This window comes from Falco rusticolus, chromosome 8, assembly GCF_015220075.1.
Source record: "Falco rusticolus isolate bFalRus1 chromosome 8, bFalRus1.pri, whole genome shotgun sequence".
NCBI classification, from domain to species: Eukaryota; Metazoa; Chordata; class Aves; order Falconiformes; family Falconidae; genus Falco; species Falco rusticolus.
Genome location: NC_051194.1, coordinates 40,876,737 through 40,893,180, shown reverse-complemented (window position 1 = coordinate 40,893,180; position 16,444 = coordinate 40,876,737). Strand labels below are relative to the sequence as shown.

The 16,444-nt window shown below is 40.5% G+C and overlaps 1 protein-coding gene across 4 annotated transcripts in view; it reads right to left on the bottom strand.

Moving 5' to 3' along the window:
* The window catches only part of TANK (TRAF family member associated NFKB activator), a 29,783-nt gene extending 16,611 nt beyond the window's left edge, over positions 1 to 13,172 (bottom strand). Inside the window, exons 1-5 of one of the 4 annotated variants that reach the window (XM_037397647.1) lie at positions 13,053 to 13,160; positions 12,344 to 12,471; positions 8,339 to 8,485; positions 5,024 to 5,132; positions 4,066 to 4,178 (exon numbers count right to left, since the gene is read on the bottom strand). In XM_037397647.1, the coding sequence (XP_037253544.1) occupies positions 4,066 to 4,178; positions 5,024 to 5,132; positions 8,339 to 8,437 (321 nt within the window). In that variant the 5' untranslated portion in view covers positions 8,438 to 8,485; positions 12,344 to 12,471; positions 13,053 to 13,160. Of the gene's footprint in view, positions 1 to 4,065; positions 4,179 to 5,023; positions 5,133 to 8,073; positions 8,076 to 8,338; positions 8,486 to 8,645; positions 8,763 to 12,343; positions 12,472 to 13,052 lie in introns of those variants that run through there. The other 3 variants (XM_037397648.1, XM_037397649.1, XM_037397650.1) reach the window with 3 other exon arrangements.
* Positions 13,173 to 16,444: the final 3,272 nt, after the last annotated feature.

Genomic DNA, 16,444 nt, shown 5'->3' with positions numbered 1-16,444 from the left:
TGCAGTAGCTTAGTTACCTAAGTCATTTTAGCACCATAATTTTGAGCACAAAGATGACTACTATACATCTGCTATTCCTCTGCTTCAAAAAAAGACCTAAACATTTATTGCAGAATGAAGTTTTGTATACAATATGGATCATTCATTCCTGACACTCAGTTTCCTCCTCTTTTTCATGGCACCAGAAATTCCAAGCAACGAATGCCACACAGTGTTTAATATTGAGGTTCTTGATTCAGGGAAACATGAACATGAGCATGTTTTCTTGTCACAGATACCGACTTTGGCTTCATGTTTTATGGCATTTACAAGGATTCTCATGTTTGACATACTAAAAACAGCATGCAGAAGCAGCTTTACTTGACATTGTCTAATTTCATTACTAAGGTTTTCTGTTTGCTGGTCAGCTTTGGCTCTGAAACAGTAACTGGAGCCACATTCTTCCTAGTTAATAAAGTTTAGCCAGGCTGTACTCAAAAACAGGCAGCAGTTTAGGTCCTCAAGCAGGGGACTGAAAAAAGCTCATAATCTTGTACATAGTTTGGTACTGACCACCAAGCCAATCTGGTCCACTCACCTCTTTCAGTGAAGAAGAATGTGAACAGAAAACCCCCACAAAACCCCAAAACATTTTATGACACACAGGCAACTGAGTTTGACAACAGCAAGTCAAACACACAAGTATGGCCACCCACTAGAAAACACAGAAAAGCTAACCCCTCCCTCATTATAAATCTCTGAAATTTAAGCTCTAACCATGCACCTATTACAATCAGTCTAGGATGTCTATTAACTTTACTGGAGGACAGAATATAGTCTACTGAGAAATCCCATTTGACTTACCTACTATAACTGTCTTTTGCTACCAATAGTCTAGGCACCTCCAGCCATGGGAGAGACTCTTGAGTTTTAAGGAAGGACAGGAAGAAACAGCAACATTTTAACTTAAAGACTGTAATCCTAATTTATTATCTGGAATACATTTTTCAAGCCTGAAAGTTTTGGTGGAGAAGTAGAATAAAGCAGTTAAACCAGTACAGGACAATGGCTGTAGACATAATTGGTTTAGAGCAGAATGTGGATGGAATATGGTTAGAAAAACACAGGCTTTCAAATAGAATATCCAAGCTCCCAAATAGCTGAAAAAGCCAGTACTTTATTATTGAATCAGATACAAGACAACTGTTCTGGGTCAGTGACAGGATGGATGATGGGTTTTCAGTCTAACACATGTCAAAATATGATGTCTGGGGAAGAGTACAAGAAAACAGGAGGCATTCATGATACATCCTTTGATAGAGTCCCAGACCTTCTTAGTAATAGTTTCTACGTATTTATTAACTCTCAACAGATTTCTCTTCCATGAAGTTGTCCAATTTTCCCTTGAAGCAGGAAGTTCCACTGGTTGAGTACCTATCCTTCGAAGAATCAGCTCCTTTTGCCTTATTTTTTTTAACACGGCACATCAATTTACTTTTTTTAAACTTTTTTTCAGGAGGACAGAGAAGTAGGAACTCATAGGTTAACTTGTGTGTTGTCCTGGTGATTTCACAGAATGGCTTGGATTGGAAAGGACCTTAAAGAACATCTAGTTCCAACCCCCCTGCCACGGACAGGGGCACCTTCCACTGGACCAGGCTGCTCAAAGCTCCATCCAGCCTGGCCTTGAACACTTCCAGGGATGGGTGGGGTATCCACAACTTCTCTGGGGAACCTGTTCCAGTGTCTCGCCACCCTTACAGTAATGAATTTCTTCCTCATATCTAATCTAAATCTATCCCCTTTCAGATCAAAAGAAGCCCCCCTTGTCCTATCACTACATGCCCTTGTAAAAAGTAAAATTTGCTAGTAAAATTTGCAACTGTTCATTTTCCCCAACTTGTTCTATACACTCATTCCATGCAGTTTACCTTTTTATCCATCATACATCAAAGTTCTGCATTTAAAAAGTACAAAAATTGGCAGCTGCCATAAAAGCATATAAAGCATTTACCACAATACTATTAATTTTCCATCATCTTCAACAGGAAGATGGGGTTATAGGGTTCTTCTCCCTGGAGTTGAGTGAATAAAATGGGAACCTGTGTACAGAAACTGCTGGGTATCTCCACTCATAGCCAGCCACTGAATGGCATGGCCAAGACACAGCCAGAACCAACAGAACTCTGTGTACCTCTGCTGTGCTGTCTGGACACCTTTGTATCACACTTGACAGGTTAGCAGAAGCTCACCAGGCACAATGCCAAACATTAGGGTCCTCCTTTTATCAGAAGCATGGTGCAAAGATACTCACACGCCTCTGCAGATGCCAGCCTTGGCCCAGTCAAACCTGTTTTCTTCAAGCTCTGTTCTCTCAGCACTTAAGAGCAAGAGGGCTACTATGCTCCCAGTAACAGGAACGTAGAGTAGGCTGGACCAGCCTGACTTTGCATGGGTTTAGACCTCTACTGATCCCCTCTGAGAAGGCCTTATCTGTGTAGCACTGTGCCTGGGTTTAAGTGTAGACAGACTGTATAGCTGATTCTGTATGAAGTTATATCAGAATTATTTCTGTTCATGGCAGAGATGACGCAAAGTCCAGATGAACTACCTATTGCTGAGAGGTAACTGCAATAACTGACCACACAAAGAAACAGCAGCTAAAGTCAAGTAACTACATTCCATTAAGAAAACAGCCTCTGAAATGATGATTCCAGCTTCTCACGTGTTGCCTGTAAACTTCTGGATAGATCACATCATTTATCAGTGTTTCCTCATGAGAAGAGCAGGTAGCACAGCTTCCTTTCTCCTACTCATCATATGACCAAGTTACTTAAAAATATTGTTCTTGAGCAAGCATTGAGAAATAAGAGTATGAAACATTAGACTTGGTCAGATCTTCATATACAACTGAAAGACATAATTTTTATCCAACTCAACTCAGATAAATGCAAAAATATGCAAAGATGTTCCACAAAAGAATTAACCCATCAGCTGTGTTGTATTCCAAATAAATGCAAAGATTAGGAAAGAAATGACATCTTGTGATTACAGATTCTAGTGTAGAAAAATTATATAAAAGACTCAAAACAAAAAAGGATAAAGGATATAAATCTTTGGTAACAGTAAGCTTAAAATGTTTGCAAAGGCTTAGTCTCAAAAGAGATTCCTTCAAGATAACGAAGCAAGCTTCAGTAATCCAATGAAATTATTTTTAAATTAACATTACTGACAAAAAATGCATTTCTGTGAATTCAGCATAATTAATTTGTTTATAGCTCAGGTTTAGGAAACAAACCTTGAAATCAATTATTTTTAAATCCAATGCCTGATTTCATATAAGGGTCTTTTTATGACTCTTACAGGGCCCCTGCTATGGAGATTCATATACAAAAATAAGAGATTTTATGTTACAAGACAGTTCTCAAAAAACACGGTAGGATGACTGAACAATGCAACTCTGTGCATCTCTGCCACTGTTTTTTCTCAACATGCAAAATCCATTCAAGGTATTACCCATCTGTTCTGCACTATTGCTTTACTCTTATATTGCTGTTACTCTCAACAGGCTGTAGTGAAAATCTCAGTGTTACTTCAGTGAAAAGGGGTAGAAGAGACATATTAAAACTGGCTATTTAAAAAACCAAATCATCAGCACCTCCAGAGCAATGGATAGCTCACTTTCCACTGTCACTTTCTGAGTGCAACTTTTCCATTTCTTTTAAAAATACACGGAGTAGTTGCAGTGTGAAAAGCTCTTGTGAGAGAAAGAGAAAGCTCCTTCTTGACCACTAGTTTTGGCAGGTTAAGAAACAGAAAAGCAAGCAAGTTCCTACTTTATGATCAAAGCTATTCTAGGGAGCCTGATGCCCAAACAGTGATTGCACTTGGAAGGATCAAAGACAGATGCCTAGTTCACCTAAGCAGACTGCAGCAGCACAGCGCTTACGCACTTCAGATGAGGATCTTGTATTAGAAGTGCAATTCAAAGGCACCAGTAAAAATCTCACTTATCTCTTTAGGTTCTCATAATATAATCACAACACAAATGTGATCTTACGTTAAACATACTGCAGACAATCATACCTTTAAGATTTTTTCCTTTTGCTTTGCTATGTTCAGTTTTTCAGAGAGCTGGCTGAAAGATAAATTGGAGGTTTCAATGTCTTCACGCATCAGAATGTATGGATGTGCATTGCCTCGAAAAACAAAAAAAATAAGCTGATTGTCACTGCATTTTTCCTCAGCTAACTTCTAAGTACAAGCAAAATTAAAAGAAGCTAGGCTTACATTGACTTTTTCATTTTACTTGAGCAAGCCTTCATATTAAACAAGCAAAAGAAGCCCAATTTTGAGCTTAGAGACAATGCAAGACTAAACCAGCGATAAAGAATGTACATGTACTCTTAAAAATAAAAGCCAACCACTTTGCTAGTATTTATGAAAACCAGGAGTGTTAGGCTAGTGTGAATAAATATTTAATGAGCATGGCAGATTAACACATGGTTACTTTGACTCTTTTCTCTTATTTGTGCAATACAGTCAAACAGTGGAAAATTATCCATCAATGACTATTTCATTTGAAAGAGAATTACCTGCTTATAAAGCATTGTTATCCAGTAAGATCAGCATCACAAGACTCATCTAACATAAAAGACATATAACCATAGCACTCACATCTAGAACAACCTGAGCTAAATTTATTAACAGATAATTGTAAAATTAAGATGTAACAATTTTGGTTTTAATTCTAGTGAATGACTTGAACCCATATTTTCATAACTTTTATTGGCTTCAGTGTAAGCAGGCTCTACCTCTAAAGAAAATCTCACCATTTCTTAAACAGGATAAAGAGAGACCTCAGATGTGTTGCATTTTATAAATAAATTTTGAAACGGCACATTTGTGTTAAATCTCATGTTCACAGAAAAGTATGATACTGCTTTGAGAGATGTATATTGTAAAAACTGAAGCAACGAAGTCAGAAGTACTCATCAATGCAACACAGCATGAGAAGAAATAATGTGCAAACTGCAGTACATACCTCTATTAGCATTCAGAGCGGCTAACTGCGATTTCAGTTTTGCAATAATGCTGTTTTGAAGCTCTATCTTTTCCTGCTGTTCATGTATTTGCTGCATGTAGTTTTCCGTCTGCAAATATAATTTAATTAGCATTAATCTTATTCTGTTTTGACTAGGGGTCTCCTATTTGGCATGTAAAAAGCAGCTCTGATTTTTAAAGATAATTGTAGTTGTGGACCTCTGCATGAAATTCCGACTACAGTTGCCTTTGGCAAGTCCTTATTTTTGAGACTGCACTGATTAGAAAAGGTATTATAGGAAATAGATCCTGATTTTCTGTACCTGTTTTAACTGTGACAGTTGTAAAGGATAAGATAACTTTTAAGTTAGGATTCTTCATTCATAACCATAGAATACATCAGGTTTAAAATTAGAATTTTAGTATTTTTTAGAATGCTGGTCAGTTACTTTATCTATGGAAAGATAAATTTTTCTTCCCTCATATTTTCTAACAAATAAATTATAAAAAAATAGGTTTTCAAAGAGATTTTTAATTGGAAAACCATGACATCGCCTATTCCATACAACAGGTATTTTGCAAGTAACTTTGCCTATGAACAGAGTTTTATCTGCTCCTTTGAATGTTGTAGGCTTGTTCTGCCTAACCTAGAAAACAGCAGGGCAAAGCAAGCAAGCGGCCCCATTCTTCACCTAGCTGTACTCAATATCATGCTACAAACAGGCCACACAGAGCCTAGTAAGACTGCTGACATTTAACCAAAGTGCGTAAATATTGTTAGAAAGCCAGTTAATTAAACAAATGGTCAGGTGGCAGGAAGATACTAATATTAAAAACCTATTATTTCATCAGCACATGCCTAATGTTGCAGTTACAGCAGTGCTAAAAACAAGCAAGAAAACTTGTGAAGTCCCAGCAAGGAAACTTACAGGAATGCACTGAATTTTTCTGAAATAAAGAATATGTCTATTACTGAACAGGTCATGAGCTGGGACAAGACTAGGCATTGCTTTTATGTTTATTCATAGTTTATCCATACTGCTATCTAATTCTCAAATCTCAGTCACATTTAAATTCCACACACCCCTACTGTCCAATGTGTTTGTCTGTAAAGCAGGCAGGGAAAAAAAAATCTACAAGCAAAATTTATTTTAAAAGGCCAGGTAGTAGTTGTACTATGAGAGTTTATTAAAAAAAAAAAGTGATCAAAGAGCAGTACACTCCAGCAGCTATAAGAGACCTCATGAAGCAGAAAAATCACTGAGAACCAAATTGAAAATGTACAACAGCAATGTCTTGTCAACACTTCTGTACAGAGCACAGACATGACAGCTAAAACAGACAGAAGAGAAGATGCTTTTGACAGCCAGTGTGCACAAATTATTCCTTGAGTCAGATGGCAGCAACAAGTTACCAACTAGAAGATCTGCATGACAACCAACCATCCATCTGTATCAAACACCATCTGGCCGAGATGACTCTGGCTTCTGTGTGCTTGACATGGCTCCCAGCTCTAGAGACTGGCAAAACAAGTGGCCTGTCGGTAACTTAAGTAGTAAACTGTTAACAACAGAATGGTGGACAATCCAACAGTGTGTGAAGGCCACACAATGAACAGAAGAAGCTACCAGAGTAAAGCATGTACAAAGATAATTAAAACCCCAGGAGTTTGGTGCAAAAAACCTGAATAACACCACAAACAAAAACCACCCAACTAATTATAGTATCAACTCTTCTTGAAAAAATACTTTTGTTCTCTTTTGACGTCATGAAATCCAACTACTGGAAGTTTGATTAGGACAAAGAACTGAACTGGTAGTAATCCTTTATAAAAGGCTTTTGATTTTAATTTCTGAACCAGAGGCAATGTAGAGAAATCTTGCAAGCATTTAATTCAGTTAACACTAATGATTTCAAACACTTCTCTGGTTTTTCTTCCACAGACTTTAGAAGGGCTATCTGACCTTGTACTTGATGTCTTGTTTCTTGGGCAGAGGTTTCTTTCATGTACTGTTACATGACTCAGGAGTCATGTAACTTGACGGGCTTTCCTTCAAATAATTAATTGCTCATCCTAAGAGAAAAAATTTAAGCAATTCCCAAACATTCTAAAATGTGTTACCTTTTGTTAAGTCAGCTGCAATTTCAGCACAAAATGCGCTGACATGCTAGTGGCGCTTGCTAAGTACAGGAAATGCTACACGTGCACCAGCACTGCTGCAACAGACTATGAATGGAGACAGACTGCACAGTGGATGATTGCACCCATGACTGACTTGATACCTCTTCCATAGCACCTTAGCTAATTTATTTTGCCACACAAGGGGATGGTAAGATTGTGCCCACATATCAGAATATTCTCTAGTAGACCTTTCACTGCTTCCAATTCTACTGCTGCGCCCATAATGTGACACCGAGTATGGTTCATCTGCCTCTGAACAAACTCCTAGCCTACCAGTTCTATGGAAGTATCAGAAAGTCCTGTAGAATCAAAAACATTCAAGCCTTCCTATACCAGAGGTCTGTTACATTGCTGTGCAGAATATGCACAATAAAATTAGTATGACAAAGCCCAAAACTGATAGCTTTGCAATATGCTGGCATACATGATGGGAAGTTCTAGAAGAGTTTTGTCTGATGTATTCTACAACAGACTAAGTAAAAATTCAAAGGTGCTCCTTACTGCTCAGAATGCCTCCAGAATCTTTGTTACTTCATAATTAAAGAATTGTACAGATGATTATTTTTTAAAAATCAATACTTATTCTAATAATTTCAAGGTAAGTTTGCTGTAAGATTTTCAACATAGAAACTCTGTTGTCCTTGCACAGTGCTTAAGATATTAGAGTCTTTAACCTTTACATCAAGTAAACTAGTAATTCATATGGCATATCTTCCTATTAACACAAAAATTACTTAATTGAAGCCACTTACATTAATAATTTAAGAAGTAATTTTTCAATAAAGCAAATTAAATTTCAAGAAGAACTTGAAAAAGTACTTAAATCTAGGTGAATTTTATATACATCTTTGCTGTTTACATTAAAAGACTTCTTTAATCCTCCAAAACAGACAACACTTTTCTCACCTTTAAAACTACAAAGAAATTGAAGGTTGAAAACCTGAAACCCACCTACTACATTCCTAATGAGTTACTCTGTAATGTACTGGCCTGGTTTCATAATGGCCATTTCCAGCTTTAACAGATGCACTAAAGTGCGCACAGCTAAAGTGAAACTGAAATCTACACGTACCACAACCCTCCACCTAAAGGATGGCTTTAAAGACACAGTTCAGAACCCAACCCAACACATACTTTTTGCTGTAGTTCTTTCACAGCATGGTCCCTATCCATGCACGCTTGTCGATAGGCTTCATAAGCTTTGTTAAGCTGCTCTCCAATGTTTTTGTCCATAATTCCCAATGCTGTTTCATCACTGAAAAGATGGTCAAGTTAACAGACCTGAAAAGTAATCAGAAGGAAAAGGGAAGAATGCTAAGAAACAGAAGTACGTAACAAAAACATATATAACATGACTTGTATTGATATCAAATACAAGTAAAAGGTACAGTTATGTTTGAGCATTAACTCACACAATAGTTTGAACTATAGTTCTGCTCACCTCAATATTTAATTTTATGTCCAGGGACAGGTTTAAACAAAAGCCAAATAAAAGCAGGTTAACTCCAAATCAAATTCTGGATATGCAGAATGTGTAAAAGTTCGTGTAATTACAGAGCTTGAGGACTGAGACTTAAAATTGGTGCAGATCACCAGTTACCTGATTTTATGACATTTCCAACAGTTTAATGGTTACTGAATTGTGAAATAACAGGTAACATTAGCAAACAAACCAAAAGAAAACAGAGCTTTCGGCATTAAGCAATAAAGAGATAAACGATCAGTAATATAAGGTCACATAAACCTATCCTATTCTAGGCCATATTTGAAAATGGCAACATAAGCAACACTACAAGGTAAATCAAAACATTTTTATCTAAAAAATCAGTAATATCAGCTAGGAAGAATTAGCAAGACTCAGACCTTTTCACACAATACTATCAAATTTTTACAATCTGCGAACACTTTCAGTGACAATTCCTGAAACTACAGCTCATGAACTTTGACATGCAAGACTACAACACTATCAAATGTCACAGACTTCAATTTCAACACAGAGCGAACTTTGCAAACACAGGTCCTTTGCTTCTATAGTAATATGTTACATGAATTTTAAGACTAAAATTTATTGTAATGTAAGCACAGTAGAGGACAGGTCAGTGAAGTCTCAAAAACCCCCGAACCCCAACGTACCAGCATTAAGGAAAAAAAAAAAAATAATCAATAATTCACATCTCTCCTGATGGTTAGTTCACAGTACACAGTACGGACAGCCACTATCATCTCTCACTATCTTTTGGGATTACGCATAAACCACAGATACTATTAAGGAAAGTGGTGCAGTCAGAACAGGACAAGCCAAGCAAGAAGGGTAGGAGGATAACTTTTCTTGAACTCTGGTCAAAATTCTAAGGATTGCACCTTGAAGCTTTTATTCATGTTTTCTTGCTCTTAAATATCTTCCATATCATAGAGCTTGAATACAGAAATGTGGTTTGACTTTCGTAGAAGGTGCAACAGACTACTGTATGGATGTTGCACCTCTTTTGTCCCGCAAATTTTATTTTAATGATATGTGCATATTGCAAAAGCAATTGTATCTCAACTTCGGGATGGCTGTACTTTAATGGCGGCAAAGTGAATTCTTCAACAGCTTGGAATCATTTAGAGATCCTTTGATGTAACAAGTATTACTGAAATCCAAGTTTAGAAGTTTTGTGTAAAACACCTACACTGTTTCATTGGAAAGCTGTTTTTATTTTGTTTTGTTTGTTTTCCTAAACACCGGTTCAGTGGTTTATAATCTCAGGTCCATGCATACGGTCTCAAAGCACTGTTAGTAACACAGGCTACTTAATTCACCCCTTTCCTCCCCCAAAGAGTAACCTTCCACTAACTGGAATATCCATTCTAATACCTGGGCCACATCTTTAAACAAATGGGTAGGCTTTTCTTTCAGTTTCAAATGAAGGACTGTTTTATGTAGTTCAAGGAATAAAATCAGCTGACTGCAGGAGCTCCTATTAAACTGCACAAGAGTATTGCTATGGCTGAAAGTGATTGAAAGTGTGCTCTCACATTCTTTATAAACCTGCAGAGTTTGCACCTACTTTGATTTTGTACTTTTAATTCTCCAGAGACACTTGTAACAGTATACCTAGTAAATGGCAATGTCCTGTAAATATAAAAGGTTAACTTCAAAAAATGAGTGCAGTGGGATTTAAAAGAGGATGTTCAGCTTCTAATAGAGGGAATGGGGTTCAGCTCCATATGACTCACATTTCATAGCAAATGAAGGCATTAATTTCATTCACTCAAATTCAAATCTTGTTTTGAAAAACAGTATTTAAAATTTATACCCAGCTTCCAGCCTTTTACTTACTGATTGATTGAGACTGGGAGTATTAACAAAGAGTTCTGCTCTTATCTGGACTGCCAGTACCAAAAATAATTGATCCAACAAGCAGAACTGTAGCACTGTACCTGATTTTCTACTTGGTAGGGAAAAACAAGTAGAATGGTAACTAATTTGCTGGTAGGTCCCTAAAGTCCAGATTCCATGTAACAAGAAATGGGCAATAAAAGTCATTACTAGTGACACTTTAAGATGGAACTGCAACTAGAAGAGTTGGTCGTATATTCCCCCATATCCTAGACACTAATTTCTTCTTCTACCTCACCCTTCCCCTTCTTCCAGTGCAACCAGCCTTACTGTAAACTGTACGAGTAAACAAATCCAGCTTAAAACTACATGCTAAAGGTATTTTTGCTGCATTACTTTTAATGCAGATCAGCTTCACAGACCACTTCAAATGGCATGATAACACAGGGAAGCCAGCACCGGAGCAGAAACCATCAGCAAAAGGCGGAGAGAACTCCTGTGTTCCATGGCAGCGTTGGCCTTGGAATTGTAACATGGAGTCGGGTTATGTAACGGTGACGCAAGTCTGCACTGCCACGGAAAAGGATGCTCCTGCCTCCCCCCATCTCTGGCCATATATTTTTTCCACGTACTTGTACTGGTATTAGCATTTGTATGCTACACAGTTGAGTATGCCAAAGTAGCTCCCTACTTCCTCAAAAAAGCAACAAACCCCCTAAAAAAAACAACCCCCAAATTAAAACTGGAGCTAGCTCCCTGCGAGGCTGCTGGAGCCCTACTACCAACACAAGGAGGCAGTGGGAACATGAGACTAGCCGTGGGCAGGACTGCAGCAGTCTAGATTTAGATTGGATTAAACTACTCTGTAGTCACACCCAGAACTGCCTGCTGCTGGAATAAATAACTCTTCTTATGTTATCTCATATCCAGAACTCCTTGTAGTTAGAAAAACTGGCTTCTTTTCCTGCTTCTCCTCCATAGGCATCAATATTTATCAGGGAATTTGACAACTGTTCCTTGTCATTTACTCTCCTCCTTATATCCAGTTAGGAGGAAAAAAGCCAATCCCCTAACAACTCCAAAATAAAAACCCCAACCCCCGAAACAAATATGCCCACTATTTTAATCAGGCTTAGCTATGCTGCATCCCATACAGCAGCTGGAACATATTCAGCCCAAGTTTGACAACCCTGATCTTTAGCAAACTGACACTCTAGATATTCTTCAGATCCTAAAGACTTTCAAAATTATTAACAGCAATATGTAGTCAGAACATATGCAGCAATAAAACCCGCTGCGTTTATGCTAACAGGGACAGAAATAGAGAAAGAGATTAGCTCCACAGTTTGTCTGATGGGGTGTGTGGGGTGTGTGTCCTGCAAATGTGAGTACCTGTGAGCGCTGTGTTGCCAGAGCTCAGGCAATGAGAACTAGAATTTCATCTTTGAGTAAACACTTGGAACAGTGGAAAACAACTGGGTATAGCAAATGTAAGACAAACTTTTTAGTAAATAAACTCAATGAAACCCGCAGATGCTCTTAAAATACTTGCTTCAAATGAGAAACATTTTGCTGATGGGGGGGGGGGGGGGGGGAAGCAGCAGTAATACCAATTTCTGAGTCAAGTGCCAAAAAAGCCCCAACATAAAGATGAGCAACATACTGCTTCATACATCCTGAAATCCCAGCTCCACAGATCACTACAGAGGCACATTTTCAGCTTTCATAGTGCCTCAGAAACACCTTAAATTTTGAAAAAAACAAGGTTTTAGCTAATCATGTGTATACACATATTCATTCATACTACACATGCCTACCTCTCACAGGTTCATATAACACAGATGCCATCCAGAAGCAAGCACTTCTCTACATTCTACTTTCAAAACAATTTCTTCAGTGGAAATATTTTGTAAATTACACTGCCATCATCTCGGGAACTGGAAACCTGTTGAGGTAATCTTTTCTGAGACTGAGCGCTCACTGCACTTGTGTGGGTTTGTGTTTTGTTCTTTTTTGTCTAACGGACAAAATTCCTGCTTTGCCCGGCTGCGGGAAGAGCCGGAAACCCAGCAGGAGCCCGACGGCAGAGCAGGGCCGCTCGGGGCGCAGCTAGCCCCCGCGCTCCGGCACCGGGAGGGGATTACCGGGATTACCGGCCAGCGGGGTTCCACGCCCCCCCCCGCCCCCCGCCCCTGCGGGTCCCCTCCTCCCGCTCCGCCGCTGGCCGCCGGCGATCGCCACCCGCGAGCGAGCTCCCCCCGCGGCCCGCCCGCAGCGGCGGGGGTGCGTCACCGCCCGGCCCTTCCGCGGGCACCGGGCGCGCCCCCTGCCCCGCTCCCGCAGCCGGGCCAGCGGCGCCGGGAGGGGGGCCGGCGTCCCCCGGAGCGGATGGCGGAAGCGCGGCAGGGCCGAGGGCAGGGGCGGGCGGGGAGCCCACCGCCAGGCGCCAGGGCCGGCACCCAGCCCCCGGGCCCGGCGCCCGCCGCGCAGGGGAGGGGAGCGGGGTTCAAAGCGGCTCAGACTTACGAGCGCCTCACGCAGCCCGCGGCCGCTCCCGGCACAGGGCGCTCGCTGCTGCCTGAGCGCCGCAACCCAGGAACCAGAACCGACTTCCTGCGGCGCCTCTCCCCGCCCCGTGACGGGGCGCCGTGCCGCCGGCCGGGCCGGGCCGGGCCGGGGCGGGGGCAGCGCCGGGCTGGCTGCCGGGCACGGTGCCGGCTGCCGGGCACGGTGCCTGCCCCGCCGCACGGAGCTGGCCGCCCCCGCGCCGGGCGGGTCTTTTCGGCGCTCTCCGTCCGCCTGGCGATGCCTGGTCTGCCTGGCCGCGGGCGGGCACCCCTCAAGCGGGGTCCCTGCGGCTGGTGGCTTCCGCGGGTCCCTTCCTGTCAGTGTTTCCGTGATTCGGCGTGATTTGTAAATACCAGGACTTGTATGTGTAACGTAATTATACTTTTCACGGCCAGACATTCTGTCTAAAGGGTCTCTTACTTCTGTAGGTTACCAAGGTGGCAATTTCCCCCCCACGCTTAATTCGTGCAGGCAATGAATTTTATGGGTAAGAATATAATGGAAACGCAGTTTTAGTTTAGCTGCTGCTACAAGCCCTTGTCTCTTTAGGTCACACGTACAAGTACGGCTATTTTCCTGAGGGTGTGTGGGAGGGTGGGAGAAAACGAGGTGTTCCTGACATCCATGCACAGGGCACAGCCACAGAGCTAGCAGCAGAGTAGCGTTACAGGTGTTGAACCAGCCTCGGCCGTCTCTGAACCCCCGTGAACACAGCCAGGCTGTGGTGGTCCTTCTGCTAGAGCAGAACCTTTCCCTTTGCACGCTCACAGATCCGAACCTGCATTTCCACTACAGCTGCCTTACCTACCCTGGGTGTGTGCACTCGGCAGCCCAGCACTGAGCTCCAACTTAGCCACAGCAAGAGTAGCCAGGTGTTGTTCTTTGTACTCTTTTGAATTTACCTTTCCTGCTAAGTCTGGAATCTGTTGTGGCCTGTACTAAGACTAAAGAAACTTACAGGTAGGTAGTTTAACGAGCCAATTAACATCCTGCCTGGTTAGCCACTTTAAAGAACTTCAGGTGAGGTTCTAATGAACTACTAAGGTTCAGAGAGGGTTTGCTTTGTTAACATTTTTCCAAGAAAGGGGCGTTGAATTTCCTCTTTCAGAGACAGAGTACTTGAGAAATCCAAGTTAAGGTTTCACTCAACCAGGCCTTTAAAAAACCCCCCAAAACAAGCTAACAAAAAACCCCCAGAAGGCAAAAAGAGGCTATTTTTTTTTTATTTTCTACATTTTTAATTTTTATTCAGTATTGCCAGTAGTTCTGCATTTAAAATGGTAATGGTTATCTCGGTAATAAAAATAAAACCTGCAATTCTTAAATTCAGATTAATGTATGTAAAAATAAATTAACTGATGCTATATTTGAGAAAGGATACTATGCAGAAAAGTACAAATAGGTGTTATTGTATTAACTAAGATTATGGCTACCTGGATTTGAATACAGCTGTAACATATAGACCGTTGTCGTGGTTTAGCCCCAGCCAGCAAGTGGGTACCACACAGCCACTCACTCGCCCCCTGCCCCCAACTCCACGGTGGGATGAGGAGGAGAATCAGAAAAAGGTAAAACCTGTGCACTGTGATAAGAACAACTGAATAATTAAGACAAAGTGAAATATACTACTACTGCTACTACTACTAGTTTTAATGAAAAGGGAGGTAACAATAAGAGAAAGAGAAGTAACACTTAAAAACCCCAACCAAACAAACAAAAAGCCAAGTGGTGCACAATTGCTTACGACCCACTGACTGATGCTCAGCCAGTTCCCCAGCAGCGATCTACCATGCCCCTGCTGCCAGCTCCCCCAGTTTATATACTGAGCATGAAGTCAGACGATACGAAATAGCACTTTGGCCAGTTTGGCTCAGCCGTCCTGGCTGTGTCCCCTCCCAAATTCTCGTGCCCCTTCAGCCTTCTCACTGGCAGGCATGAGAAGCTGAAAAGTCCTTGACTTAGTATAAACACTACTTAGCAACAACTAGAACATCAGTGTATCAACATTATTCTCATGCTAAATCCAAAACACAGCACTGTACTAGCTACTAGGAAGAAAATTAACTCCATCCCAGCCAAAACCAGGACAACCACCTCTGAAACACTATCATTGCATGTTAGTTGTTACGTGAAACAAAAGTTTGTTTATTAAATTCTAGAAATATACGTAATGTAAATGTGCTGTGAAGGTCTCAAACCCACAAAGCAAAACTGACAACCACCTACAAACGTAACTTTTCAGATCACATGTGTTTTTCTCTTAGTACTTTAACCAGTAATATTCTTTCACAATAAAGCACAAGACAAGCTGGTCTTCCCTCTAGTGTTTTTTCTTTACTACATTTCTTCCCCCAAAACAATAAGATGTATGTTACAAGTTTTACAGCAATACATCTTGACATTCTTAGAGACTTCTAACCCTTCGAATAAATTGTTAAATAGAAGAAAATAAAAATACCTGTAAAAATAACATAAAACCTGTATTGCGTAGCTAACTTGATCTCTAACTTTGGTCTTTTAGAGTTGTTTCTGCTTTACAGTCAAATGTTTTTTGCCCTTTCTTCCTCATCTTGCTTTCTTTTTCTGTTTTGCTGCTTCCTCCTCTTCAGTCTCTGTATTTCCTTCCCTACAGCTATTCCAGTAACGACTTTCTGTATTTCCATCCCACATCAATATTTCACATTTTCATGTAATTGTTAAGGCAGAATTGCTTTCCTGTATGTAGTCTTCACAAGATAACTGGGAAGAACAAATGTGTATCAGTATAGTTAAAAATGAATTAAGATTTTAGGAATCTACTAATCTTAAAACCAGTTGCAAACCACTTATATAGAATTTGGAAGCAGTGGTGAAGAGGTTCTTGTCTGTATTATTTTATTTCACTTTGTCTTCAAACTCAGAGAGAGTCTTATTTTGACTAATTATACTTAGAAACATTTTTTTGGGGGTGAGGGGGGGAATTAGCAAGGTGATACTTTTTCAGAGTCAAAACTCAGAGGTTTGCTCTGAGTGGATCAAGCAGTCTATTTAAATACCTCACATCATCTGTATGCAGTTTACTGTTTGGCATTACTTCCAAAACGGTATTTTAACAGGAATTTTACTTAGTCTTTGCTGATGTATCGACAGTGCGCTCCTTGGTTAAACTGCGCTGAAGTCTTGAGGGGAACTGATTGCTCTTAACGTAGGCTCGTGGTGCAGCAGTTGCCCAAAGGCTATATTTCAGTAAAGGTTTCAATTTGATTCCTTTGTACAATTTTAAGCTTATAAATACAAATTGGCTTCCACCAGCTGTCAGAAGTTACAATGTTCCTTGCAACTCCTTCATGTAGCCGTTCGTTCAGACACTA